Below are 27,057 nucleotides of genomic sequence, written 5' to 3'. Positions count from 1 at the left end.
TCTCTTGTCTTTTCGATAGGTTGTGAATCCCTGGATGTTTAAATGCCAGTCCTGAACCCCCTGCAACCACGTCTCTGTGATGCCTACCACATCATACCTGCCAGTCACAATCTGGGCCACAAGCTCATCTACCTTGTTCCGTACACTGGAGCGTATTTAAATATAGCACCTTTAATTCTCTATTGACCGTCCCTTTTTGTTTTCTTAGTGTGGTGGACCTTGGTTTACTGAGCCTTTCCATACACTGTGTCATATTTTGTGGGATGGGGACTATCGTAACCTCTCCTGAGTTTTGTCTTTTCGTGCTTTTTTGTATTCCTAAGCAGCTACGCTTCCCACTGATTACTTCACCTCTTGGTTCCCTGACTTTCCCTTCCCCCCCCAATCTCTAGTTTAAAGTCCTATTGACGACCCTATTTACTCTTTTCGCCAGAGCACTGGTCCCAGCTCGGTTCAGGTGGAGACCATCCCAACGGTATAGGTCTCCCCTGTCCCAAAACTGATGCCAGTGTCCCATGAAAAGGAACCCCTCTTTCCCACACCACTCTTTCAGCCACGTGTTAACTTCCCTTATTCTTGCCTCCCTATGCCAATTTGCACGTGGCTCGGGCAGTAATCCGGAGATTATGACCCTTGAGGACCGTTTTTTAAATTTGAATCCTAGCTCTTTGTAATCTCTAAACAGGTCCTCTTTCCTAGACTTGCCTATGTTGTTGGTACCGACATGGACCACAACAACTGGAACCTCCCCCTCCCTCTCCAGTATCCTTTCAAGCCGGTCAGAGATGTCCCACACCCTAGCACCGGGCAGGCAACATACCATGCGGGACTCTTTACCCTGCTCACAAAGGATACTATCTATCCCCCTGATAATAGAATCCCCTACAACTACAACTTGCCTATTTACTCCCTCCCCTTGAATGGCCTACTGAATCACGGTGCCTTGGTCAGCTGACTCATCCTTCCTGCAGCCCTGTTCGCCATCCACACAGGGAGTAAGTGCCTCATACCTGTTGGACAGGGTCAAGGGCTGAGGCTCCTGAGTTCCTGACTGCTGGTTCCCTTTACCTGCCTGACTTGCAGTCACACCCTGCTGTCCCTGGCCACTGGCAGGATTTAAACTACTTACTCTGACAGGTGTGACTGCCTCCTGAAACACAGTGTCCAGGTAGGTCTCCCACTCCCGGATGTGCCTCAGTGTTTGAAGCTCAGACTCCAGCTCATCAACTCTGAGCCGGAGCTCTTCGAGCAGCCAACACTTACTGCAGATGTGGTCGCTGCAGCTCGCAATGGGATCTGCCAGCTCCCACATCAAGCAGCTCAAGCACATCACCTAACCAGCCATCTCTAATTAATTAATTAGTTTAATTTAAGTTTACGAGTTTAGCTGTGTTTTTTTAAAAATTTGGGGCAGATTTGCTATCAACCAATCAGATCACAGCTTCCCTCTGACGTTACTTTTGAAAAAAAACCTGGAAAACAGGTAGTTACCGTTAGATTTTTATACTCAGAGACTGCTCCTCTTCCTCTGAACGGCTCCTGAAATTAGGCCCGAAGAAAGAGAGAGAACAAAACAGTCGGGAAAAAGCACCTTCTCCCACACAGCACCGAATTACCTCACTGCACCAAATTACCAAGTTTCAAATTCTCACTCTGTCTGTGTCTCACTCACTCAGGCTGTCTCTCTTTGACCAGCGCAACGCTTACTGAGTACGCTTTCTGTCTGTCTTTTATACAGACTTCAGGATGACTCACACTAAAACTTCAAAGAGAAAAATACAATGTATACCTTTGTGCCCCTAAACAGGCCTCAAGTGACTGCCAGATAACTGCCTCTCAGCAATTAGGGTGGGGGCAGCTTCAGCCAATCAGACACTAATCTACACTGCACTTTTAACTGAAAAACAGCACAATTAGATTAACCACTTACCTTTCCTGGTTACCTCACTGCACCAAATTACCAAGTTTCAAATTCTCACTCTGTCTGTGTCCCACTCACTCAGGCTGTGTCTCTTTGACCATATATACGGAGGAACTAAGTTTAAAAAAAAATTTAGAGTACCCAATTAATTTTTTCCAATTAAGGGGCAATTTAGCGTGGCCAATCCACCCAGCCTGCACATCTTTGGGTTGTGGGGGTGAAACCCACGCAAACACGGGGAGAATGTGCAAACTCCACACGGATAGTGACCCAGAGCCGGGATCGAACCTGGGACCTCGGCGTCGTGAGGCAGCAGGCCTAACCCAGTGCGCCACCGTGCTGCCTAGGAACCAACTTTAATGATTAAGCTGAACTTACTGTGTTGGTGTTCTGAATTTTTCTTCATTGATGTATGAAGAAGCATTCTGCTGGACTGTGTCCGTTTTGAGGGGTTGTTGCGTTATTTGTAAAACATAAAAATATACAGAAGAATGGGTGAGCTGATTATCTTTCTTTCAGTCTAAGCCACATAACTCCCCTATTCCTGCTCCCTTCCCTGGCCAAGAAATAATGGGAAACCTCACCGTGTTCCAGCCCCACTGTGAAGGTTTGATGACAGAATTTATCAATAGATTTGGTATTCAACAAAATTCAGCCAAAAAAAGAAGTTTTCATTGGGACCATTTTACAAAACAGACCTGCAAAGCTCCAAGCCGGATAAAGATACCAAACAGAATATCAGTGAGTATTCTGTGATGCATTCCAAATGGGTACACCTGCAGCATGCACTCCGTTGCATCGCAGACTCGCAAAGCGGTCAGGAAAACTGAAGTTACATAGGACATGTTGTGCCAGTGTTCTGGTTCAGAAGAGACTTTTAATAATAGGTCTTGAATGTTTAAACAGAACCTTCTATTGACACCAACTGTTGTTGAAGTGATGCTTTTCATAGACGGTCATTCTTTATAAACATTTATAGGCCTGCAGTGTAAAAGTCAGAACCTAAAAAGATAAATGTCAACGAGATGACACCCCGAGTGCATTAGGATATTTATCCAAGGATGAATTGTGCGCAAACCAAACTGTGTGTGTGCAGCGGATAAGGTAGATGTTATTTCTCTTCTGGAAGCTAGTAAAAAACGTCATCGTTAGTGGGCATATGATTTCTTTTAATTCTTGAACTGGGTGTGGGTGCTGCATTTTTATTGCGCTTGCGAAGATGGTGGTGAGCCACCTTCTTGAACCACTGTAGCCCTTGCAGTGTAGGTACACCCACAGTGCTGTTAGGGAGAGAATTCCAGGATTGTGACTCAGCGACAGTGCAGGGACGGTGATATAGACCGGAATCTTCCGGCCATTGGGATTCTCTGTTCCCGCCGGCAGCGCACCCCCACCCACGTGTTTCCCGACGTGGGGTGGATTCAATGGGCAATCCCATTGATAAGAGGCAGAAGTGGAGAATCCCACCACCAGCGAACGGCGCGCTGCCGAGAAGCACGTGGCGGGAAGAATGAAGAATCCTGCCCATAGTTCCAAGTCAGGATAGTGTGTGACTTGGAGGGGAACTTGCAGGTGGTGGTGTTCCCATGTATTTGCTGCTCATGTCCTTCTCAGCGGTAGAGGCTGCAGGTATGTAAGGTGCTCCCCCACCTCACCCCCACCCCCCCCCCCCCCCCGCCCCCAGTAAAACATGCTGAACCACAGGACAGCCAATGCGAATTTGTCATTTTTAGACCGGACCAAGCCAGGTGTAGTGACAATAGTTTACAGACCACCCCTCACTTAGCAAATTATATTAGCTGTTTAGATGGGCAAAAGACTTTGAGTGTAACCTTTCAAATGAAATAAAAATGACCATAGTTGTGATGTGTACACATAGGAAGACATAGGTCGAAGGAATAAATGGTCAAAACGTTCACTGCCCATATACACCATGATGTGTTTTTCCCATAAAACTGTTGGATCCAATGGAAGGACAGCCAGCCGTTCAGGGAATGCCGAACACCAGATTTTCTCGTAATTTTATTATGCACTCTGACCTGATATCCTCAAGAAAAGGTTTAATTTTCCGACCAGCTCCTCCCGACAAGGCACCAAAAACACAATTTGTAGACCACGGCTGTGCCCTCAGAAATTACTTTGCGGATTTGGCTCGCATGTCATGACAGCCAACATCAAGAAATGCATGAGGAAGAAAATGGAGAGCGTAAGTCCCTGAGGTGTAGGCACATCCACATTGCTGTTAGGGAGGGAGTTCCAGGATTTTGACCCAGTGATAGTGAAGGAACGGCAATATATTTCCAAGCCGGGGTGGTGAGTGACTTGGAAGGGAACCTCTAGGTGATGGAGTTCCCAGGTATCTGCTGCACTTGCTCTTCTAGATGGTAGTGGTCATGGGCTTGGAAGGTGTTGCCGAAGGAACCTTGGCGCGTTACTGCAGTGCATCTTGTAGATGGTACGCACGGCTGCCACTGTTCATCGGTGGTGGAGGGATTGAATGTTTGTGGAAAGGGTAGCAATCAAGCGGGCTGCTTTGTCCTGGATGGTGTTGAGCTTCTTGAGTTTATTGGAACTGCGCTCATCCAAGCAAGTGGACAGTATTCTATTACATTCCTGAATTTTGCCTTGTAGATGGCGGACAGACTTTGAGGGATCAGGAGATGGGTTACTCGCCATAGAATTCCTAACCTGCTCTGGTAGCTCCAGTATTATTATGGCTAGTCCAGTTCAGTTTCTGATCAACAGTAACCCCCAGGATGTTGATTGTGGGATATTCAGAGATGGCAGGGCTCCCTGATGCCATACTCGGTTAAATGATGCCTAGATGCCAAGGACAGTCACTCCCACCTCAGCTCTGGAATTCAGCTCTTTTGTCCATGTTTGAACTGTCAAAGGCTTCATGTCTGTATCTACCGGGGGCTGTAAGGACATTTCTATCTCTGCATGTAGACAATGGCATGTGTGTGTAATTGCTTACAAAAATACCCATTCATAATTTTCTCAAACAAGAGTTGTTGTTACAACCTTATAAAAGTGTCAATCAGCCAGACTTTTAAAGTATCAGGAAGCAATGAGCATTTCACACCTCTTTATCATGTTCAAATTAGCATTGCGTCATTGGCAAACGTAGTCACAGGAAAACCAGCTTAATATATAAAGCTATCAATCCTCTCTCCAGTTACGTGAACAAAGTAAGTTAATCCTTTTATGAGAATCTGGGCTCTCAAACAAGCATGAGTGAAAATATCAACAAAAAACATTCCAACAAGCCATATTTTTATTTATCCTTTGCCAAAGCTGTCAAGCTTTGCCAAATTTGATCAAAGCTTTGCCAAATTTACCGTTTTTGTTTCAGATTCCAGCATCCGCAGTAATTTACTTCTTATTTATCCTCATCTGTAGTTTAAAAAAAAAAATCAATCCATTATCGCTGCTCCCTCCCTCCTTTACTTCTACACTGACAGCACCCTCTCCTCAAGTGAAGACAGGTGCAGAATACACAATTAGTTTTGCAGCCTCCTCAAGAATATTTCCTTTTTGATCCCTAACCAGCCCAACCCTTCCATCGATTGCCTTTCTATTATTGATATGTTTGTAAAAGACTCCTGGGTTTTCTTTTAAATTATCTGTCCTGGTACAGCCCCATACCAGGAGCACAGATTTGTGAAATTTACTGTCACGTTTCCATGTATGATACCTGTTTTCCATTTAAAACGGTTCCTGTTTCATTGTAGGAGGCTCCTCGAACAATGTTGCGATGCCCAGCGACTGTTTGCTGTAACAAAGTTGAACTCTCCCTTGGGAAAGAGCCTCAGGTTTGATGGAGAGTTCCTCTACTCGCTCGCTGTCAACAATGAAATCTTCTCCATGTTTCCACAGGTTAACAGTCGATGTTTTGACTTCAGCCCGAAACTCAGTCAAAATGTTCTTAGAAAACGAAATAAACCAGGAACGAAAGTAGATATGTAAACTGTATACATTTACAGAGATGAAAGCTGTTCCAGTTTGTAAAACAAAATGTTCCTGGGCATGTTTTAATCTTGCCGACAGAGCACAATTATTTTCATTGTGTAAAATGGATCTTAAACAAAAGAAAGTTGAGGGAATTTAAACCTAGAATAGTGCATGAAGCATTTTAAATAAGATATAGTGCATGAAACATATACCCGGTATAGCGTTTAAGCAATTGTAAATCTTATATAAAGCATGAAAGATTGTAATCGTGCTAAAACCTTTGAAGGATCTTAAAGCAAAGTGAGCATTTGTAAAGGGAGTGTATTTTCGAAATTCTGTTTTAAGCTACCAGGCCTTAAAGGCCAAAGGGAACTAAAGATCTAAAGGGCTTTCTAAAGGGATGAATCCAGTAATTGAAAGCAGCTCTCTTTGTTGCCAGGATACACCATTCCAGTTGCCACTGAAAAAGTGCTCGGTGGTGGGAAATGGCGGAATTTTGAAGGCGAGTGATTGCGGCAGGCAGATCGACAAGGCGGATTTTGTCATGCGGTAAGAGACCTTTTTAATGATTGTCTGCAGTTAAGAAAAAATTCCTGCTCTTGACTTTCAACTCCAGGTCCGCCTGCCTTTGTTGCCTTCTGCACACCTTTTTAATAGACTTGATGGATCTGTTGAATAAATCTCTTGTCTGAATTGTTGAAATGGGTTCTCCCGAACTACAGTCACAGTGGAGATGGTTAAGCCACTGAAATAGTGGTCCAGAGGTCCAGGCTAATGTTCTGGGGACATGGGTTCAAATGCCACCGCAACAGCTGAGGAAATTTGAATTCAGTTAATAAATCTGGAATATCTAAGCCTAGTCTCAGTGATGGAGACCATGGGCTGGATTCTCTGGTCCCCCGTCTCGTGTTTCTCGGCAGCGGAGATGTTCGCTGGCGGCGGGATTTCTCATTGAAGCAACCCCACGCCCCCGGGAAACCCACAGGCGGCGATGCCCTGGCAGTGGGAACAGAGAATCCCAACGGCGGGAGAATTCTGGCACGTAAAGCTATCGTCGATTGTCGTAAAAACTCACCTCGTTCACTAATGTCCTTTAGGGGGAGAAATCTGCCATCTTTACCTGGTCTGGCCTAGATGTAACTCCAGATCCGCAACAATGTGGCTGACTCTTGACTGCCCTCTGAAATGACCCAGCAAACCACTCAGTTCAAGGGGCAATTAGGGATGGGCAGCAAATGCCGCCCTTACCAGTGCCGCCCACATCCCATGAAAGAATAAAGAAGAAAATTAATCTATGGAAAGGTGTTGGGGAGAATTGTATAATTGGCGCATAGAATTACTGAAACCCAGCAAAGCCTATACCATAGTGCAAATGCTGGAAATCAGAAATAATATCAGAAATACCCAGCAGCACGGCATAAGGATGGGCAGACTGGTTGACGGGTCCTACTCATCCACTAAAATATAGGGTGGGAGGGTGTGGGATGACTTCCGGTTTTGTTCTTCAAAATGCGCAGGTGAGAGCATGTTTTCCCCAAAGTTAACACTTCACCTCAATGATGTTTCATTGTAACTGACAAAAATGAGACACAATTCACTAATTAATTGATGCAATGTCAGTTAGAGGGGTGCAGTGCTCTGACTGTGAGATGTGGCAGGTCCGGGAGGCTTCCAGCGTCCCGGATGGCTTCATCTGCAGAAAGTGCACCCAACTGGAGCTCCTCACAGACCGCATGGTTCGGTTGGAGCAGCAATTGGATGCGCTTAGGAGTATGCAGGTGGCAGAAAGCGTCATAGATAGCAGTTATATAAATGTGGTCACACCCAAGGTGCAGGCAGAGAAATGGGTGATCACCAGAAAGGGCAGGCAGTCAGTGCAGGAATCCCCTGTGGTTGTCCCCCTCTCGAACAGGTATACCCCTTTGGATACTGTCGGGGGGGGATAGCCTATCAGGGGGAAACAGCAGCAGCCAGAGCAGTGGCACCACGGCTGGCTCTGATGTTCAGAAGGGAGGGTCAAAGTGCAGAAGAGCAATAGTAATAGGGGACTCTATAGTCAGGGGCACAGATAGGCGCTTCTGTGGACGTGAAAGAGACTCCAGGATGGTATGTTGCCTCCCTGGTGCCAGGGTCCAGGATGTTTCCAAACGGGTAGAGGGCATCCTGAAGGGGGAGGGCAAACTGGCAGAGGTCGTTGTACATATTGGTACTAACGACATAGGCAGGAAGGGACATGAGGTCCTGCAGCAGGAGTTCAGGGAGCTAGGCAGAAAGTTAAAAGACAGGACCTCTAGGGTTGTAATCTCGGGATTACTCCCTGTGCCATGTGCCAGTGAGGCTAGAAATAGGAAGATAGAGCAGCTAAACCCGTGGCTAAACAGCTGGTGTAGGAGGGAGGGTTTCCGTTATCTGGACCACTGGGAGCTCTTCCGGGGCAGGTGTGACCTATATAAGAAGGACGGGTTGCATCTAAACTGGAGAGGCATAAATATCCTGGCCGCGAGGTTTGCTAGTGTCACACGGGAGGGTTTAAACTAGTATGGCAGGGGGGTGGGCACGGGAGCAATAGGTCAGAAGGTGAGAGCATTGAGGGAGAACTAGGGAATAGGGACAGTGTGGCTCTGAGACAGAGCAGACAGGGAGAAGCTGCTGAACACAGCGGGTCTGGTGGCCTGAAGTGCATATGTTTTAATGCAAGAAGTATTACGGGTAAGGCAGATGAACTTAGAGCTTGGATTAGTACTTGGAACTATGATGTTGTTGCCATTACAGAGACCTGGAAGGGCAGGATTGGCAGATAAACGTTCCAGGATTTAGATGTTTCAGCAGGATCGAGGGGGATGTAAAAGGGGTGGCGGAGTTGCGCTACTGATTAGGGAGGATATCACAGCTGTACTACGGGAGGACACCTCAGAGGGCAGTGAGGCTATATGAGTAGAGATCAGTAATAAGAAGGGTGCAGTCACAATGTTGGGGTTTTACTACAGGCCTCCCAACAGCCAGCGGGAGATAGAGGAGCAGATAGGTAGACAGATTTTGGAAAAGAGTAAAAACAACAGGGTTGTGGTGATGGGAGACTTCAACTTCCCCAATATTGACTGGGACTCACTTAGTGCCAGGGGCTTAGACGGGGCAGAGTTTGTAAGGAGCATCCAGGAGGGCTTCATAAAACAATATGTAGACAGTCCAACTAGGGAAGGGGCGGTACTGGACCTGGTATTGGCCAGGTGCTAGAAGTTTCAGTAGGGGAGCATTTCGGTGCTGGTGGACAAGGATGAGAGTGGTCCTAGGGTGAATGTGCTAAATTGGGGGAAGGCTAATTATAACAATATTAGGCGGGAACTGAAGAACCTAGATTGGGGGCAGATGTTTGAGGGCAAATCAACATCTGACATGTGGGAGGCTTTCAAGTGTCAGTTGAAAGGAATTCAGGACCGGCATGTTCCTGTGAGGAAGAAGGATAAATACGGCAATTTTCAGGAACCTTGGATAACGAGAGATATTGTAGGCCTCATCAAAAAGCAAAAGGAGGAGGCACTTGTCAGGGCTAAAAGGCTGGGAACAGACGAAGCCTGTGCGGAATATAAGGAAAGTAGGAAGGAACTTAAGCAAGGAGTCAGGAGGGCTAGAAGGGGTCACGAAAAGTAATTGGCAAATAGGGTTAAGGAAAATCCCAAGGCTTTTTACACGTTCATAAAAAGCAAGAGGGTAGCCAGGGAAAGGGTTGGCCCACTGAAGGATAGGCAATGGAATCTTATGTGTGGAGCCAGAGGAAATGGGTGAGGTACTAAATGAATACTTTGCATCAGTATTCACCAAAGAGAAGGAATTGGTAGATGTTGAGTCTGGAGAAGGGTGTGTAGATAGCCTGGGTCACATTGAGATCCAAAAAGACGAGGTGTTGGGCGTCTTAAAAAATATTAAGGTAGTTAAGTCCCCAGGGCCTGATGGGATCTATCCCAGAATACTGAAGGATGCTGGAGAGGAAATTGCTGAGGCCTTGACAGAAATCTTTGGATCCTCACTGTCTTCAGGTGATGTCCCGGAGGACTGGAGAATAGCCAATGTTGTTCCTCTGTTTAAGAAGGGTAGCAAGGATAATCCAGGGAACTACAGGCCGGTGAGCCTTACTTCAGTGGTAGGGAAATTACTGGAGAGAATTCTTCGAGACAGGATCTACTCCCATTTGGAAGCAAATGGACGTATTAGTGAGAGGCAGCATGGTTTTGTGAAGGGGAGGTCGTGTCTCACTAACTTGATAGAGTTTTTCAAAGAGGTCACAAAGATGATTGATGTAGGTAGGGCAGTGGATATTGTCTATATGGACTTCAGTAAGGCCTTTGACAAGGTCCCTCATGGTAGACTAGTAGAAAAGATGAAGTCACACGGGATCAGGGGTGAGCTGGCCAGGTGGATACAGAACTGGCTAGGTCATAGAAGGCAGAGAGTAGCAATGGAAGGATGCTTTTCTAATTGGAGGGCTGTGACCAGTGGTGTTCCGCAGGGATCAGTGCTGGGACCGTTGCTGTTTGTAGTATATATAAATGATTTGGAGCAAAATGTAACTGGTCTGATTAGTAAGTTTGCAGACGACACAAAGGTTGGTGGAATTACGGATAGCGATGAGGACTGTCAGAGGATACAGCAGGATTTAGATTGTTTGGAGACTTGGGTGGAGAGATGGCAGATGGAGTTTAATCCGGACAAATGTGAGGTAATGCATTTTGGAAGGTCTAACCTGATTAATCTCCCCGTGAGCCTTGTGGAGTACTAAATGGGCGAAGTTGCCTTAATCGGAACTTGAAGATCCTGCTGGTGGGAAGGGCTAGAAAATCCCAGTCTAAGTTTTTCTTTTTCTTTTGACTGTGCAAAAATTAGTCATCACAATTTCTCTTATTAAAACAGAAATTACACTAATTTGTAGCTTGTACAACAAACAAACTGGTTGGTGAACCAGTTCGAAGAGCCACCAGTATTTTCCTTGCACTGGTTAAATGTTCTGCTGTGCATGCTGAGATTTTGATTGCACGTTAATTTTCATTTTGATTTTCTTGTCCCCCATTCCAGCTCTTGCCTCCCATTCCAGCTCTTGCCTCTCTCCAGGAAGGAGGGAATGACTCACGACTGAAGCCATGGCTCAGTGGGTCGTATTGTCGCTTCTGAGTCTGAGCGTTGTGGGTTAAAATCGTAGAATCCCTACAGTGCAGGAGGAGGCCATTTGGTCCATCGAGTCAGCACCGGCCCTTGGAAAGAGCACCCTACTTATAAGCCCACGCCTCCAACCCAACCTTTTGGACACTAAGGGGCAATTTAGCATAGTCAATACACCTAACCTGCACACCTTTGGACAGTGGGAGGAAACCGGGGCACCCGGAGGAAATCCATGCAGACACGGGGAGAAAGTGCAAACTCCACACAGACAGTCACCTGAGGCTGGAATTGAACCCGACTCCCTGGAGCTGTCAGGCAGCAGTGCTAACCACTGTGCCACCACGCTGGCATTTGAAATTATGAGGAATTTTGAAAGGTAAATTGGTTAAAATCTCAGTCCAGAGACTTCAGCACAAAATTGTAAGGCTCGGCTCCCCAATGTGGCGCTGAGGAGCGTTGGAGCTGCTCTCTTTCAGAAGTAATATTAAACAAAGACCTTGGGCGAAATTCTCCCGAAACGGCGCGATGTCCGCCGACTGGCACCCAAAACGACGCCAATCAGACGGGCATTGCGCCACCCCAAAGGTGCGGAATGCTCCGCATCTTTGGGGGCCGAGCCCCAACATTGAGGGGCTAGGCCGGCGCCGGAGGAATTTCCGCCCCGCCAGCTGGCGGAAACGGCCTTTGTTGCCCCGCCAGCTGGAGCGGAAATGACATCCCCGGGTGGCGCATGCGCGGGAGCGTCAGCGGCCGCTGACAGTTTCCCGCGCATGCGCAGTGGAGGGAGTCTCTTCCGCCTCCGCCATGGTGGAGACCGTGGCGGAGGCGGAAGGGAAAGAGTGCCCCCACGGCACAGGCCCGCCCGGGAATCGGTGGGCCCCGATCGCAGGCCAGGCCACCGTGGGGGCACCCCCCGGGGTCAGATCGCCCCGCGCCCCCCCAGTACCCCGGAGCCCGCCCGCGCCGCCTTGTCCCGCCGGTAAGAAAGGTGCTTTAATTTACGCCGGCGGGACAGGCAATTTATCGGCGGGACTTCGGCCCATCCGGGCCGGAGAATCGAGCGGGGGGGCCCGCCAACCGACCCGGCGGGGGGTTGGAGAATGACGCCCCAGGTCTGCTCTCTCAGGTGGATGTAGACTGCCACATTCCATTCGAAGAAGAGTCACTACAACATAGAAGTTGCCCATTTGGCCCAGCGAGACAATGCTGGCAGTCTAATTGGCCCCATGTCCTTATTCTATCCCTGTAGCCCTGCAAGTTTACTTTCTTCAAGTGTCGATCCAATTTCCTTTCTGAACCATCAATTGGTTTCGCTTTCTCTAGCCCTATTATCACCACTCACTGTGTGAAAGAGTTCTTTCTCATATTCCCCCCTGTACCTCTTGCTTAAAACTTTAAATCTGTGTCTCCCAGTCCTTGCGCTATTAGCCTCTATCAAACGTCCCCTCAATCTTCTTTGCTCCAAAGAGAGCACCTCCAGCTTCTCCAGCCAAACCTTTTAGAACTAAAATTCCCCATCTCTGGAATCATTCTGGTAAATCTCCTCCGCACCCTCTCAAAGACCCTCACATCCTTCCTTAAGTGTAGTGACCAGAACTGGACGCAACACCACAGCTGTGACCTAATTAGAGCTTTATAAACATTCAGAATAAATGCCCTGCTTTGGTACTCAGTATCTTGATTTATGAAGCTCAAGATCCCGATTCTTTACGAACCACTCTCTCAAAATTTCCCCATCTTCAAAGATGGATGCATGCGAGCCCAGGTCCCTCTGCCCTGGCACACTCTTTAGAACCATGCCAATAAGTCTTTAATGCCTCCTCCTATCTCTTCCGCAAAAATTAATCACCTCACACTTCTTTGTATTAAACTCTACCTGCCACTTGTCTGACCATTTTGGTCTAACTATGTTCTGATTTAGTCAATTGATATCATCCCCACTGTTTCAGTTGCTCCAAGGTTCGTATAATTGGTAAATATTCACTCTGTATTGAAATATTCAAATCATTTATAAATGTCGCAAAAGAAAAAGCAACGGTCTTAGTGCTGACCCTTGGGGAACACCACGATTCACCAGTCTGAAAAACAGCCATTTATCCCGACATGCTGTTTTCTGGTCCTTAAGATAATTTTTTAACAATAATAAGCTTTATTAGCATCACAAGTAGGCTTACAGGAACATTGCAATGAAGTTACTGTGAAAATCCCCAAGTCGCCACATTCCGGCGCCTGTTCGGGTACACTGAGGGAGAATTTTTAGAATACCCAACAAGGTGAATATCCAACCGGAGAATCACTCTGGACTTTATGAAAAAAGTCTGTAGTGATTCACACCCGTTTTCTGGCTGGCGTGGGGACATAGCCCCATTTTCGGAGAATCCCATGTCTTGTGGAATACCTCACTCGTCCCCCTCAAGGTGAATTTCACCTGTTCCAGACACAGGGGCCGGGGTTCCCGATCGCGGGCCTGTCTATCGTGGAGGACCCCCCCGGAGTGTGACCCCCCCCCCCCACAACCTGGACGGCCAGCATGGCCGCGAGTCCGAGCTCCCGCCGGGTGGAACCAGGTTGGAACCATGCCGGCGGAACTCGATGAGAACCCGGCCGGTCGATCGCGGAGAATCGCACCGGGGGTTTCTTTCAACAGCCCCCAACCGGCGCTGCGTCGACTGCGCACGTGGCGATTCTCCTGTCCGCAGAGAATCGTGTCCCGGCCCCCATTCTCTGCCCCCGTGCCGAGCATGATTTGGTCGTGGAGGCTCAGAGAATCCCGCCCTGGAACTCCATTTAAACCCCAAGCCACACCAAGGCAGAGGGTGGAGAAGCTGACATCCATCCAAATAGGACCCGCCTGTGAGCGATTAGCGAGGCGAAGGCTAACGCATCGCCCCCCGCACCCATCTGCAACTTCGTCCAGTCCCTAATCCTGAATATGGCCCCCAGGGGATTGGGCTCCAAGTGCTTCCCTTTTACGTTAACTGCCATTCTATTCTCATATTATCTCTTTATTTTCTTAATTCTTTCAAAATAATTTTCTAATTAAGGGGCAATTTAGCGTGGCCAATTCACCTACCCAGCATATCTTAGGGTTGTGGGGGTTGAGACCCATGCAGACATGGGAAGAATGTGCAAACTCCACATGGACAGTGACCTGGGCCAGGATCGAACCCAGATCATCAGCAATGTGAGACAGTAATGCTAACCACTGCGTCACCATGCCACTTCTCTTATTTTCTTCTTTACTTCCCCTGTCAACATATTGCATTTGACATGGTTCTGGCTAGAAGAATTCACCTGGCATACATACATTATGCACCCTCATTTTGTCTTATCATTGTCTCTGAGGGTAGCACGGTAGCACAGTGGACAGCACTGTGGCTTCACAGCTCCAGGGTCCAGGTTCGATTCCACGCTGGTTCACTGTCTGTGTGGAGTCTCCACATTCTCCCCGTATCTTCATGGGTTTCCTCCGGGTGCTCCGGTTTCCTCACACAGTCCAAAGACGTGCAGGTTAGGTGGATTGGCCATGCTAAATTGCCCTTAGTGTCCAAAAAGGTTAGGAGGCATTATTGGGTTATGGGGATAGGGTGGAAGTGAGGTCTTAAGTGGGTCGGTGCAGACTCGATGGGCCGAATGGCCTCCTTCTGCACTGTATATTCTATGTTCTATCTCTCTTCTCATCCAAGGACCCCTATTTTTGGCCCTCCTACCTTTCTGTTTTCGATTGTCCTTGTTCTTTTCCATGATACGATGATCACTCTTATCTAATTGTTCCCCCACAGCCGCTTGGTCTGCTTGGCTCACCCCATTCCCCAGCACCAGATCCAGCAAGTCCCCCTTCCTGAATAAAAACAGAAAATGCTGGAAATACTGAGCAAGTCTGGTAGCATCAGTGGAGAGAGAAACAAAGTCAATGATTCAAGTTGAGGATGATTCTTCTTCAGAGCTGATGCTGCTCCACAAATGCTGTAAGACATGCTGAGTATGTCTCGCACTATCTGTTTATATTTTGGATTTCCAGCATCTGCAGTATTTTGCTTTTATTTTAATGCCTCCTTCCTACTTGGACTGAGGCATACTGTTTAAGGGAGTTCTCCTGGACATACTTCAGAAATTCATCCTCATCCTTTCCCTTTAATTTAAAAAAAAAATCTTTACTGTCACAAGTAGGCTTACGTTAACACGGCAATGAATTTACTGTGAAAAGTCCCTAGTAGCCACATTTCGGCACCTGTTCGGGTGCACAGAGGGAGAATTCACAATGTCCAAATGACCTAATAGCATGTCCTTTTGGGACTTGTGGGAGGAAACCGGAGCACCCGGAGGAAACCCATGAAGACACGGGGAGAACGTGCAGACTCTGCACAGACAGTGACCCAAGCTGAGAATCAAACCTGGGCCCCTGGCGCTGTGAAGCAACAGTGCTAACCACTGTGCAGCTGTGCCTCCCACATGCTAACATTATCCCACTCGAAAGTTAGGTGATCAAAATCCTCTAACATCACCGATCTCTAGCTCTTGCACATGTCTGTGACTTCCCTGCAGATTTCTTCTACTATCTCTCTCTCATCATTTGGAGGCCTATAGAATACCCAAGGAGCATGATCAAAACCTTCTTGCTTCTCAAATCTACCTAAATGCATTCTATCTTTTCTCCTCCCTGGGACATCCCGGGCGGGATTCTCCGACCCACTGCGCCGGAATCGCGGCCGGCGTGGGGAGGGGCGGAGAATTGCCGCTCACGCCAAAATCCCGCACGACGGCGCAGCTGTGATTCTCCGCGGACACGCAAGTCGCGCGCGCGCTGTCGACGCGACGCCAGTCGGGGGACATTGGAACAGGCCCCCTCGTCGATTCTCCACAGTCAACATCTGGGGTGGGATTCTCCGCAATCGGCGCGATGTCTGCCGACCGGCGCCGCCTTGTCCCGCCGGTAAGAGAGGTGGTTTGATTCTCGGCAGCAGGACAGGCATTCCAGCAGCGGGACTTCGGCCCATCGCGGGCCGGAGAATCGCCGGGGGGGGGGGGGGCCGCCAACCGGCGCGGCACGATTCCCACCCCCGCCGAATATCCGGTGCCGGAGAATTCGGCAACCGGCGGGGGCGGGATTCACGCCAGCCCCCGGCGATTCTCCGACCCGATGGGGGGTCGGAGAATCCCGCCCCTGGTACCACCCGGCAGGAGCTGGGAACCATGGCCTCGGTGGCGGTCCTGGTGGGGGGGCGGGGGGTATCTGACTCCGGGGGGGGGGGGGGGGGGGCTCAGCGGTGGCCAGGCCTGCGATCGGGGACCACCGATCGGCGGGCCATCGCGATCTGGGAGGGGCCTACCTTACTCCGTACGGGCTTGCTGTGTAGCTCCGCCATGTTGGCAGAGCTCGCGTCAAGGTGGGCCACTGCGCACATGCGCGGACCCATTTACGGCCGCCGTGCGCATGTGCGGCCCTGCGGTACAGACCGCAGGGCCCCGCCGGCATTCAGAGCTGCAGAGAATCACCCCGGACATTCGAGGAAAAAGTCCGGAGTGATTCTCGCCCGTTTTCCGGCGGGCGTGGGGACTTAGTCCCCAAAAGGGAGAATCCCGGCCCCCTTCTTTTCAACACTATGATGTCTTCTGGGTTCAAGTACCGCTGCAGGACTTGGTGGCCATTTAATCGGAGTTCATAATGTGGCCAACAGCTCGATTAACAACCTGGAAATCATTCCAACACCTAAGTGCGGGAGGGTTTCCTGATCGGCTGTATTGCAGAGCTTTGGCGAGAGTAATCGTGGACCAATTCAGAGGAAGTCATGGTCGCTAATGTCCTCTGAGGTCATGGTACATGGAGGAAGATGTCTTCCCTAACTAGTACTGCCGCACCACCTTGTTTCATTCCTTCGCTATCTTTTCTATCTTGTATCTGTGAATTTGAGCACCCAGTCCTCATCATGTTTAAACCACATGTCCCTTATTGCCAGTACACCATATTCCCAGACAGATATTTGCGTTTGGAGTTCACCAGCCTTATTCTCCATATCTTGTGCATTAAAGTACAGTCTTACCAGCGCCATTGGTGTGTTTGACTGCATTATGAACACACCTTCCTTGACCATCAAGTCTCGGGTTGGGACTCAAGCCCGGAGCATCTGGCTCAGAGACAGGGACACTACCCACTGCGCCACAAGATCTCCTTCTTCTCATTCTGCCCCTCTGTATATGGTACAACTTTCTTCTCTAGTACTATCAAACGCTCTCGCTCCTTTCGGCATCGTATTCCTCTTTTTTGCTTCTTTGTGCTGTTGCCTGCTCCCTGCCAATTTAGTTTAAACCCATCCTATACCTACAAAAATTTAAATTAGGAATGGGAGTAGGCCACTCGGCCCCTCGAGCCTGCTCCACCATTCAATAAGATGATGGCTGATATGATTGTAACCTCAACCCCACATACCTGCCTACCCCCAATAACCTCTCACCCCGATAACCTTTCACCCCCTTGTTAATCAAGAATCTATCTAGCTCTGCCTTAAAATATTCAAAGACTCCACTTCAACTGCCTTTTGAGGCAGAGGGTTCCAGAGATTCACAACCCTCTGAGAGAAAACAATTTGTGTCATCTCAGTCGTAAATGAGCGACTTCTTATTTCTAAACAGTGACCCCTAATTCTAGATTCTCCAACAAGAGGAAACATCCTCTCCACATCCACCCTGTCAATACCGCCCACGATCCTAAAGGTTCTGATCAAGTTGCCTCTTACTCTTCTAAACTCTAGTGGGTACAAACCTAACCTCTGCAGCCACACTAGGAAGAATGAATGCCCTAGAACAACATTACAAAATTAGACTTCTGGTCATTATCCCATGGCTGTGTGTGGGAGATTTCTGTGTGCAAATTGGTTGTAGTTCCTACATTAGAACAGTAATCACACCTCAAACATTCTTCATTGATTGCAAAGCACTTTGGGACACCCTCAAGTCATAAAATGTGGCAAAGACAGGGCGGGATTCTCCATTTGGGAGATAGGTCCTCCTGCCGGAGATGAATTGCACTAGTTTTACGATTGATTTGTGGTCGTAACACAGGTTACAATTCTGTATTCCTTGCCATGCAAATTTATGCATGGCGTGGAATACGAGGCGATTCCCAGGAATTCTGATATCGCGCTGCCATCTTAAGCGGGCAGTCCAGTAGCGGAGTCTTTTTGCCAGTGCGCCCCCCCCCCCCCGACCACAAATCAGCCAAGACCCTCTCCCTCCGCCCCATACCACAGATCAGCCGCAACCTGCCCCACCCCGCACCGCACGGCAGCCTCCCACCCCCGGATTGTCTGGGTGCCCCTCCCCACCCCAAGTACGGGGGTGACCCGAACCCCCCCACCCCCCACAGACCCCTGTAATAGGGGACCCCCCACAGGGATCCCTGTAAGAGGGAGATGCCCCCACAGGGAACCCCTGCCTAAAGGAAATCCCGCAAACACAGAGACCCCCCCCCACACACACACAGACCCCACCCAACACACAGACTCCCCATCACAATGATTTCCCCCCCCAAACCCCCCCCCCCAGAAAAAAAGACCCCTATCTGGAAGCTAGAGTGCAGTCCAGACAGGGAATGTGGGAAGCATTGTAGCTGTACTATTTACCTTGCAGATCCACTTGTCTCTTCCTCAAAGTTGAGCAGCTGTGCCTACATATGGTTCTCACAGATTTGCTGTCTACAACCCATTCATTGCTTTCAAGTAGTGGTCTGTGATTGACAGCTTCTAAAAACCATCTGCCGCTTTGAACCATTCATCTCCCTTCACGTTTCAGTGGCCTAGGTGGTGGAATCCCAATGTTTGTAAACATTACTCACATAAAAGAGAGGTAAGTGCAGTGAAATCACGCACTTGAGTGATTGGAATGCACAAACTGCAACTGATAGCTCCTCGATGTGGGCGGCTGGCACTGATCCCGATTTTGCCCTGGTGCCCGATTCTCCGCCTCATCGGGAACACATGCTGGGCGTCCCGGGACGGAGAATCTAACCCTGGGTTCGAGCTGAGACTGTGAATTGGACAATTGTACTGCTGCTGCTTCAGTTTTGCTTGGTGATAATTTGTTCCTTTGGTAAATTTGCTTATTTTAGTTTCTGGTTTACAGGGGGGAGTGGTCAGAATAAACATTCAAGCACAAAGCTTTCCCTCCTCCCCTGCACGTCGCACGCTCTGTGCATTTTCTCCTATCAGTTTATTATAAAAGTCAATCCAGCCCTGATTTTAAAACTAGGTAAGGGTTAGATTCATTATAGAGTCACTGGGCACGATTCTCCCAAAAGGGGAGAAAGTCCCATAGCGAGCATGTTTAGCCGTGTGTTTCGCCTTGCGTTGAATAAAGGGTCTGAACGGGGGGGGGGGGGCGCGGGATTCTCTGGTCCTGAGGCTAAGTGTTGACGCTGTCGTAAATGCCATCGCGTTTCCCGACGGCGTCAACATGGCCTCAGGATCAGCAATTCAGGCCCCTACTGGGGGCCAGCACGGCACTGGAGCGACCCACGCCGCGCCAGCTGCCGATCCCGGCGTCAGATGGGCGCTGCGGGGTCCGCGCATGCGCAGTGGGAGTGGCACGACTTCCATGCCTGCGCAGTGTCTCCCTTCTCCGCGCCGGTCCCGATGCAACATGGCGCAGGGCTACAGGGGCCGGCGCGGAACAAAGGAGGCCCCCAGCCCGAGAGGCCGGCCCGCCGATCTGTGGGCCCCGATCGTGGGCCAGGCCACAACGGAGGCCCCCCCCCAGGGTCAGACCCCCCCCTCCCTCCCATAGGCCGCCCCCTGACCCTTCCATGCCGTGGTCCTGCCAGGTAAGACCAGGTTAGAACGGCGCCTGCGGGACTCGGGTTATTCGGTACGGCCGTTCGGCCCACCCTGGGTGGAGAATCGCCGGGTTGGGCCCCGTAGAGCGGCTCCTGGCCGGCGCTGCGCCGGCGCCAATGGCGCCGATTCGCTGGCTCTTGCCCGATGTCTCCGAAGAAAAGGGATTCAATTCCAAAGCCTCAGATACCTCGGGAATCTGCATATTAGAGTGAGGCTTACTGCCTCTCTCTAATATGCAGATTTGCTAAAAAGTGATCCCGCCCATTGTGGCCGGGATTCACATTGCAGCGTCTTGCGAGATTGCGTTGAATCTGGTGTGGCGTGGCGAGCCGGGTAGATCCTGGGAGTGCGGTCTCCCGGCTTTCAACGGCCACACTGCTCTGCAGAGAATCGCGCCCCGGCGTCAGAGCAGCATGGCGCGATTCGTGCCGGTCGCTGCGATTGTCCGGGCCGGACCCGGGGTGAGAGAATTCCGCCAGGGGAATGCGTAGCCAAGGCCGCCCATAGCCCCGCTTTGTACAGTAGGGAACTATGCTCGCCGGAACTCCCCATTGTAGCGAGAGATCGGGACGCCATTTTTAAATAGCGGCCTGATCTCCGAGGCCCCAACAACAATCCCCGCCCCACCCCCACCCCTCCACCCCAGCCCGAACGCAATATGGGAAGGTGGGAGGGTCCCCCCTCCCCGCATCCTCCAAACATCCACGCCGGGCAACCCCGGCCCGATTGTGCGCGTGCACAAAATGCCAGCTTGTCACCTTGGCAGTGCCAACCTGGCACTCTGGTAGTGCCCATGCCAGCTGACACTGGCACCTTGGCAGTGCTAGGCTGGCACACTGGTAGCACTTCCCGGATACCCAGTTGGTTCCAGCAGTGTCAGGGCACCGCCCTGCCCAAAAGGCATGCACCTGGAAGACCCCAATGAGTGCCGTTCCATCTGGTTCCCGTTTGTGGGGCCAGTGCTGAAAGGCTCTTGCCCGATGTCTCCGAGGCAAAGGGGTTCAATTCCAAAGCCTCAGATACCTCGGGAATCTGCATGTTAGAGTGAGGCTTACTGCCTCTCTCTAATATGTAGATTTGCTAAAAAGTGATCCCGCCCATTGTGGCCGGGATTCACATTGCAGCGTCTTGCGAGATTGCGTAGAATCTGGTGTGGCGTTGCGAGCCGGGTAGATCCTGGGAGTGGGGTCTCCCGGCTTTCAACGGCCACACTGCGTCGCAGTGAGCTGCTTTTCAGGAGCAACGTGACCGTTGGATTGCGCCCATAGAGTCATACAGCACAGAAAAGGCCCTTCGGCCCATTGAGTCTGCACCAGTCAAAAACAACCACCGAACCATTCTAATCCCATTTTCCAGCTCTTGGCCCATAGCCTTCTATGCCTTGGGGTCGCAAGTGCACATCTAAATACTTCTTAAATGTCATCAGGATCTCTGCTTCCTCCACCCTTTCAGGCAGTGAGTTGCAGACTCCCACCACCCTCTGGGTAAAAAAAACCTCCTGTCCCTTACCTTAAAGCTATGCCCCCTGGTCATTGGTCCCTCCACCAAGGGGAAAGGTTTCTTCCTGTCTACTCTATCTATGCCCCTCATAATTTTATACATCTCAATCATGTCCCCCTTCAGTCTCCTATGCTCCAAGGAAAACAACCCCTATCTATCCAATATCACATAGAACATGCAGTGCAGAAGAGGCCAATCGGCCGCTCGAGTCTGCACCAACCCACTTAAGACCTAATTTCCACCCTATCCCTGTAACCCAATAACCCCTCCTCACCTTTTTGGACACTAAGGGCAATTTAGCATGGACAATCCACCTAACCTGCACATCTTTGGACTGTGGGAGGAAACTGGAGCACCCGGAGGATACCCACGCAGACACGGGGAGAATTTGCAGACTCCTCATAGACAGTGACCCAGCGGGGAATCGAACCTGGGACCCTGGTGCTGTGAAGCCACAGTGCTATCCACTTGTGCTACCGTGCTGCCCACGTTATATCACGTCATAATTAAAACTCTCCAGCCCAGGCAACATCCTGGTAAATTGCCTCTGCACCCTTTCCAGAGCTATCACATCACTCCTATAATGTGGATTCCAAAATTGCACACAATACTCTCGTTGTGGTCTAACCAAATTTTTATAAAGTTTCAGCATAATCTCTCTACTCCTAAACTCTATGCCTCGACTAATAAAGGCAAGTATACCACATGCCTTCCTAATCACTGTATCCACCTGCCCTGCTACCTTAAGGGACTGGTATACATGCGCACCAAGGTCCCACTGATCCTTGGTACTTCCCAGGGTCCGACCATTTATCATGTCTTCCCTTGCCTTGGTTGTTTTGCCTAAGTGCATCACCTCACACTTGTCCGGATTGAATTCCATAGTTGTATCCTTTTATTTTTAAATTTTTTTAAATGTTTAAATTTAAAAATTTTTTTTTTTTTTGATGGTGCAACTCTGTTTTATTGTCTTAAACAATAACAACTACTAACTGCTGGCTGAGGTTCGTGCTTTACTAGCTAACCTGTGGCCCCAGCCCTATCACTGTCTTGGTGAGGCACTCAGCACATGGTCTATGCCTGAGTGGCACGCTGTGAGCTCTGTGCTCTGAGCTATCTCCTGGTAGAATGAGCGGGAACTGTGGTGTTCCCTGTTTTATAGTGCGTGTGCTCTCACTGGTGATTGGCTGCGATGTGTGTGTGTGTTGGTTGGTCTAACTACCTGTCCATCAGTGTGTGTGTGATTGCACCATGATGTGCTAATGTGGATATCATGACAGCTACGTGAAAGCTGAGAAACAGAGGCTGAACAAGTAAATGCACTGCTGCACTCAGTGGGTCTGATAGCCAATGACATAATTGTGGGACAAGGAATAAATTAATCTTCAGATAGGTTTAAAGATATTTTGAAATCCTCAAGTAATAAAATTTTAGAACAAGTGAAGTTCAACAGCCTGGAGAACCCATGGAGTCTTTAATAAATGAATTATACAGATTCGCTGAAGGTTGTGACTATGACAACCTTAAATCAGATCTCATACAAGACTGAATTGTATTCAGAGTGACTGGAGTTGCCATTTTAGGCATACCACAGGCAATTGAAGATCTGACTCTTTATTTAAAAAAAACATCCAAGTAGTCAGTGCAACCGGAAATTAGTTGTATCCTTTGAAAACTTGATTTTAACACAGGCCTGTTTCAGCCACTTTCTTCAGAAGGGAAATGTGCACCTTCTACTCTATCTGACATTTAATCAAGTTGCCCCATACCAATTCCACACACTTCCATCTCTGTGTTCAGCAATCTTTGATCACATTGTTGTACTGATTTCTCTGTGTTTTAATGTAATGTCAGCATTGTCTCAGGATTTAACTTTGCAAAAGAAAACTCAAAACAGGGACCAGGCTGAAGAAATGCACCATCTTTTCCTTGTCGATGGATTTTAGTTCTCACTTTCCCTGAAGTCTGGCTTCTGGTATATATATTTATATTTTTTAATCAAACTGCTCGATCTTTTACCTGATTAAAGAACCTGAGTTTCAGTTTCTTTCTCTTTTGGTTGATCTCTTGCAATACCTCCTGAGGAATGAACACAAGGAGGATTCTCTGAGTTTGTATAGCATTGAGGTTTGTCCATTAAACACAGTTGAGTACTAAGAAAATATATGTAGGGGGGTAAAGGTGGCAAAACTGCTAGGAAAAGCAATACATGTATTCGGGGTTGCTGACTTAATGGGGAATCTGTTCAAGTAACATTGAATTAGTTTGCTTTTATAGATCGTTATGTGTACATATATAGGTTAGACGCCATTTTTAAATAACTTCAGTTTAAAAAAATGAAACCTGATCTATTATTTCAATCTAATCAAGATAATTCTTGGGAATATATCCTGTTGTACTGGGTGCCTACACTGGCTGTAGATATATAGTGACATGGAGTCCTCTTCTGCTGAATCGCTGGCTAAGTGCACTAAGTCAATGTGATACCACCAGAACAGTCCTTGGCTATGCACAGTTAGCCATCGAACGGCAGTATATGAGCCTCCCACATCTGTTTTAAGGACAAAATTAAGTCAGATAAAGACCACTCCTGATTGCTATTCAATGAGCCTACTGGTAAGCACAGATATGTGAACATCACGTGAAGTAGGATCATGTTGGCTATGTTGCAGTTCAATACAGTGCTGTTCTTCTGCAGCACCGACCGTGTTGGCCCCAATTAATGCAACCTACTTCTGTGAAACTAGATTCTCAGCAATGATGTCAGTGAAAATAAACTAGCAGCCAGGATGAATATTGACTATGGGACCAGTCATCAAGAAGGTGCTGGATTCTGTTATCAAGGCACTTAGAAAAGCAAAGAACAAATCAGCATTGTTGTACAAAAGGGAAATCCTGTTGAAAAATGTCTTCATGTTTTTTGAGGATGTAACCAATAGGGTGGATAAAGGTGAACCAGTAGATGTGGTATACTTTCATTTCATTAAAGGTACTAAATAAATATAAGTTGTTGAGAAACCTTGACCTGAGCAGCACCATGGAAGTTGGGTAGTAACACTCTTAATCAAAAGAATCTTGACGCTATCTAAAAGTGAGTAAAATAACTAGTTTTGAGATGATATTCCAAAGATCTTCACTTTCTCAGATGAGTCAATAGCTGTCATAAAGTAAAGGTCTGAAAGTCAATTTGATTACAGAATGAAGCAGGGAAGCCATGAATGCCATTGCTCTCTTGTCTCATTCCACCTCCCCACCCCTCCTTATTTCATTAACACCTTGGTTATGTAATGGGTTAAGAGACATTGCAATTAGTTGTCTCATTTATCTTAAGTATCCATTAATTGACACTGATATGTAAAGGAGCTTCAGGTGGCCTCTGTCAGGTGATGTGTAGTGAGAGTTTTGTGCAAAGGCTGTTAGAAGGAAATAAATGTTTGTTTGTGAAAAAAGAACAGAACTTTAGACTCTTCATATCACAGCAACTAAAATGTCTAACAATTGGTAGCAGAGGATGGTTGCTGTGTAAATGTGAACGGTTGAAAGATACAACTTTCCAGATCAAACCAAGGAGTGAGTGAGAAAAGAAAAAAAAAGTATATATGGCTGAACCGAGGATAAAGATGGCTGGATATGACTATCCTCCCTTATTTTCTGAAAGGGAATCGTACGACCAATGGAGAAGTGCAGTAGTTATGTGGACTAAGGTAACTGCTTTGGGAAAGAGAAAACAAGGTATGGCATTGGCTCTTTCTCTACCATTTGGCAGTAAAATCCGAAACAGAGTGCTTTCTGAGCTGGAATTGGAAGAGTTAGACTCAGAAGAAGGTCTGGAGACTCTATTACATTATATGGATAAGATTTATAAGAAAGATGACTTCTTAAGTGCGTATGAAGCATGGTCGGATTTTGATAAGTTCCGGAAAATGGAGGATATCTCCATGGAAGACTATATAATGGAATTTGGCAGACTATATAAAAGACTGCAGAAACACAACCTGGAATTTCCACAGTCTGTGTTGGCCTTTAAATTACTTGACTGTGCTAGAGTGAGCAACAGGGATAGGCTCCTGGTTTTGACAGGAGTTCAGTTTACTGATAAGGATACCTTATTCGAACAGATGACAAAAGCTTTACAAAAGTTTCTGGGGAAACATTCGATTCCGATGGCTCTGATGACCCAAATAGGTCAGCCTGCAATAAGGCAGAATATGGAAGATACGCTACTAACAGGATGGCGAAATCGTATGGCTACGAACAGGGCTCAAGACTATAGAAGGAGTCCGAGACAAGGAAATTATGAAGACAGAAACCCAGTTACAACCTACAACAGGAAGATGAACCCCAGAAATGCACGGGGCATGATAAATCGATGTTTTCGATGTGGCTCTCAATACCATTATGCTTTCAACTGTCCAACTAATTACGATAGAGTGTTTGAAGCGACACATGACACGGAAGAGTCAGAAGAGGAAAAAGATAGTGACCAGAAAGAAGGCATTGTCCGGTAATGAGGGTGTTGGTTGCAGAATCCTTCAACTGTGCTGTATTGGACAGTGGCTGCACATCTATTGTGTGTGGAATTGACTGGTTAAAATGTTACCTGGACTCTTTGAATGCTGAAAATCGTAACAAGGTTAAGGAATTTGAAAGTTCCACAAGTTTCAGGTTTGGGGATGATAATACTCTGAAGTCGCTGAAAAGAATGGTGATCCCTTGCAATATTGCCGGAGTGAATCATTTCATTAGCACGGACGTTGTATCAAGGGGCAGCACGGTAGCCATGTGGATAGCACAATTGCTTCACAGCTCCAGGGTCCCAGGTTCGATTCTGGCTTGGGTCACTGTCTGTGCGGAGTCTGCACATCCGTGTGTGCGTGGGTTTCCTCCGGGTGCTCCGGTTTCCTCCCACAGTCCAAAGATGTGCGGGTTAGGTGGATTGGCCATGATAAATAGCCCTCAGTGTCCAAAATTGCCCTTAGTGTTGGGTGGGGTTACTGGGTTATGGGGATAGGGTGGCGGTGTTGACCTTGGGTAGGGTGCTCTTTCCAAGAGCCGGTGCAGACTCGATGGGCCGAATGGCCTCCTTCTGCACTGTAAATTCTATGAAAGTGAGATACCTTTGCTTCTGAGCAGACCGTCGATGAAGAAAGCACACATGAAACTGGATATGGAACAGGATATGGCAACAGTTTTTGGAAAGACGGTGGACTTACAATTTATACAGTCGAGACACTATTGTATTCCCTTACTGACAAATAATATTTCAAGTAGAGTGGTTAATGATGTGTTAAGAACAAAGGACAAAGAAAATTACAGCACAGGAACAGGCCCTTCGGCCCTCCCAGCCTGCGCCGATCCAGATCCTTTATCTAAACCTGTCACCTATTTTCCAAGGATCTACTTCCCTCTGTTCCCCGCCAGTTCATATATCTATCTAGATGCATCATAAATGATGCTATTGTGCCCACCTCTACCACCTCCGCTGGCAAAGCATTCCAGGCACCCACCACCCTCTGCGTAAAAAACTTTCCACGCACATCTCCCTTAAACTTTCCCCCTCTCACCTCGAAATCGTGACCCCTTGTAATTGACACCCCCATTCTTGGAAAAAGCTTGTTGCTATCCACCCTGTCCATACCTCTCATAATTTTGTAAACCTCAATCAGGTCCCCCCTCAACCTGCGTCGTTCCAACGAAAACAAT

General features: G+C 48.1%; 1 protein-coding gene across 2 annotated transcripts in view; it reads left to right on the top strand.

The window, feature by feature from the left end:
* Positions 1–27,057, top strand: part of st8sia1 (ST8 alpha-N-acetyl-neuraminide alpha-2,8-sialyltransferase 1) — a 145,088-nt gene that overhangs the window by 39,136 nt on the left and 78,895 nt on the right. Inside the window, exons 3-4 of one of the 2 annotated variants that reach the window (XM_072471783.1) lie at positions 5,656–5,736; positions 6,315–6,424. In XM_072471783.1, the coding sequence (XP_072327884.1) occupies positions 5,656–5,736; positions 6,315–6,424 (191 nt within the window). Of the gene's footprint in view, positions 1–5,655; positions 5,801–6,314; positions 6,425–27,057 lie in introns of both variants that reach the window. The other variant, XM_072471784.1, reaches the window with a different exon arrangement.

This window comes from Scyliorhinus torazame, chromosome 13 (genome assembly GCF_047496885.1).
Source record: "Scyliorhinus torazame isolate Kashiwa2021f chromosome 13, sScyTor2.1, whole genome shotgun sequence".
In the NCBI taxonomy this organism is placed as follows: domain Eukaryota; kingdom Metazoa; phylum Chordata; class Chondrichthyes; order Carcharhiniformes; family Scyliorhinidae; genus Scyliorhinus; species Scyliorhinus torazame.
This window is presented reverse-complemented; position numbering and strand designations above follow the sequence as displayed.